The sequence below is a fragment of the Crocuta crocuta genome, unplaced genomic scaffold (assembly GCF_008692635.1).
Source record: "Crocuta crocuta isolate KB4526 unplaced genomic scaffold, BGI_CrCroc_1.0 scaffold13, whole genome shotgun sequence".
In the NCBI taxonomy this organism is placed as follows: Eukaryota; Metazoa; Chordata; class Mammalia; order Carnivora; family Hyaenidae; genus Crocuta; species Crocuta crocuta.
The window spans coordinates 2,957,523-2,959,155 of NW_027530007.1; the positions used below are offsets into that span (position 1 = coordinate 2,957,523).

Sequence of the window (1,633 nt, forward strand, 5' to 3'; positions counted from 1 at the left end):
GCGGGTTCTGGAAGGGCTGAAGTTGTAGCCTGCAGGGAGGAAGGGAGGAAGCAGGTGCCGGCAGGTGAGCTGCAGCAGCTTGGGTGCTCAGAGGAGCCAAGGCATGTACGTGGCTTCTCCCCTCACCTGGGCGTTCGGGGTTCCCGACACAGGGCTGGGCTCAAAAATACGTCTTTGTTGGGAGGACTTTCATCTCTTTTTGCAAGTTCAGCTGCGACCTGGAAATGGAGCCTCCCCCTTCCTCTCACTGAAGGGCATTGCCAGGGATCCGGAAGCCAAAAGCCTGTGCCTGCTCCCCCTTTCTGTTCTTCGCCAGCTTTGGGTGGGGCCCCCTCCTTCACAGGCCTTTGCAGCCTGGGGGGATTGCATTCAGGAGGAGAGGAAGGGGCCACCGTAGGCAACAGGCCTGCTGCACAAAGATGAATGACATCTAGGAAGGGGGATGGCAAGAGCTACGAAAAAACAGGCGAAAATAAAGGGCCGACTATGGGGCACTTCCTGGGAAATGCCTTTGCGCTTTAAAAGCTGTCGTCAGGCTAGGCCTCCCCCAGGGGGCGACATCGAGCAAAGACTTGAAGAGGGTGAGGGCGTGACAGGTGGGGAACAGCACTCCAGATGGAAGGAACAGCCGCCCTGCGAGTAGGGTGTGCCTGGCAGAAGTTTGGGGAATCACCAGGAGGCCTGAGTGGCTGGAGGAAACCAGGGGAGACCAGTCAGCATGAGGTCAGAGCCAGGCCTTGTAAGGAATGTATGACATGGGGAGACCTTTAAGTGGCAGGTTGGCCGAGCCTGACCTGGGCGTTCAAGGAACTGGGCTCCGTGGAGAACGAGAGTGCGGTGGGAGGAGGCTGGGTGGGGAGGGTGATGGCCGGGGACCATGGCAAGGGCCCAGCGAGGCCGTCGTGGTGCTTGGACCAGGCTGCTGGCAGTGGCAGTGGACAGAACATCCACATTCTGGATGTCCTTTGAAGTTAGAGCCCGCAGGGCCTAGGGGTGGGGTGCCGGCTGTAGCAGCGGGTCGGGGCTCCTGGCCTGGGCGACCGGAAGGCCACCATTTCCGGGAACGGGCGCCGGGGGCCCAGATCAGGCATTGCCTTCTCCATACAGGCTNGCGCTGTCGGAGTACCGGCCCATCGTCACCGAGGAGCACCGGCTTGGGCGCCACGCCTCCGCGGCCGATAAGAAGCTCGTCCTCATCCCGCTCATCTTCATTTGCCTCCGGGTCTGGAGCACCGTGCGATTCGTCCTGACCCTGTGCGGCTCCCCGGCGGTGCGCTCGCCGGTGCTCGTCGTACTGCACGTACGTGGTGCCGGTCCCTGCCGTCCTGCGCGCGGTGGCTCTGCCCCAGGGTCANCCGGCCACAGAGCAGGTGCATCCCAGTGCACCAGCCAGCACCAGCCGGCCCGGGCCGGATCTCGGGTCTGCGGTGCCTTCCCCCCTGCCCAGGACAGGGAGCCTCGGTGAGAAGGTGGAAGGGCGGTGAGGCTGTCGTGCAGCCCAGGGACCTGAGGTGCCATCCCCAGTGGCCGAGGAGTAGCCCCAGCTGAGCTGACCGCTCCTGTCCTTCCTTCGCAACCCAGAAGACCTGGAGATAGGTCTCCCCCCCCTCCCCCCCCCCCCACCCGCCCCCCC

The 1,633-nt window shown here is 63.6% G+C and overlaps 1 protein-coding gene across 1 annotated transcript in view; it reads left to right on the plus strand.

The window, feature by feature from the left end:
- Positions 1-1,633, plus strand: part of GPR157 (G protein-coupled receptor 157) — a gene marked incomplete at its 5' end in the record, with an annotated part of 18,740 nt that overhangs the window by 14,049 nt on the left and 3,058 nt on the right. The window contains 2 exons of the mRNA XM_077763971.1: positions 317-393; positions 1,108-1,300. Of these exons, the coding sequence (XP_077620097.1) occupies positions 317-393; positions 1,108-1,300 (270 nt within the window). The remainder of the gene's footprint in view (positions 1-316; positions 394-1,107; positions 1,301-1,633) is intronic.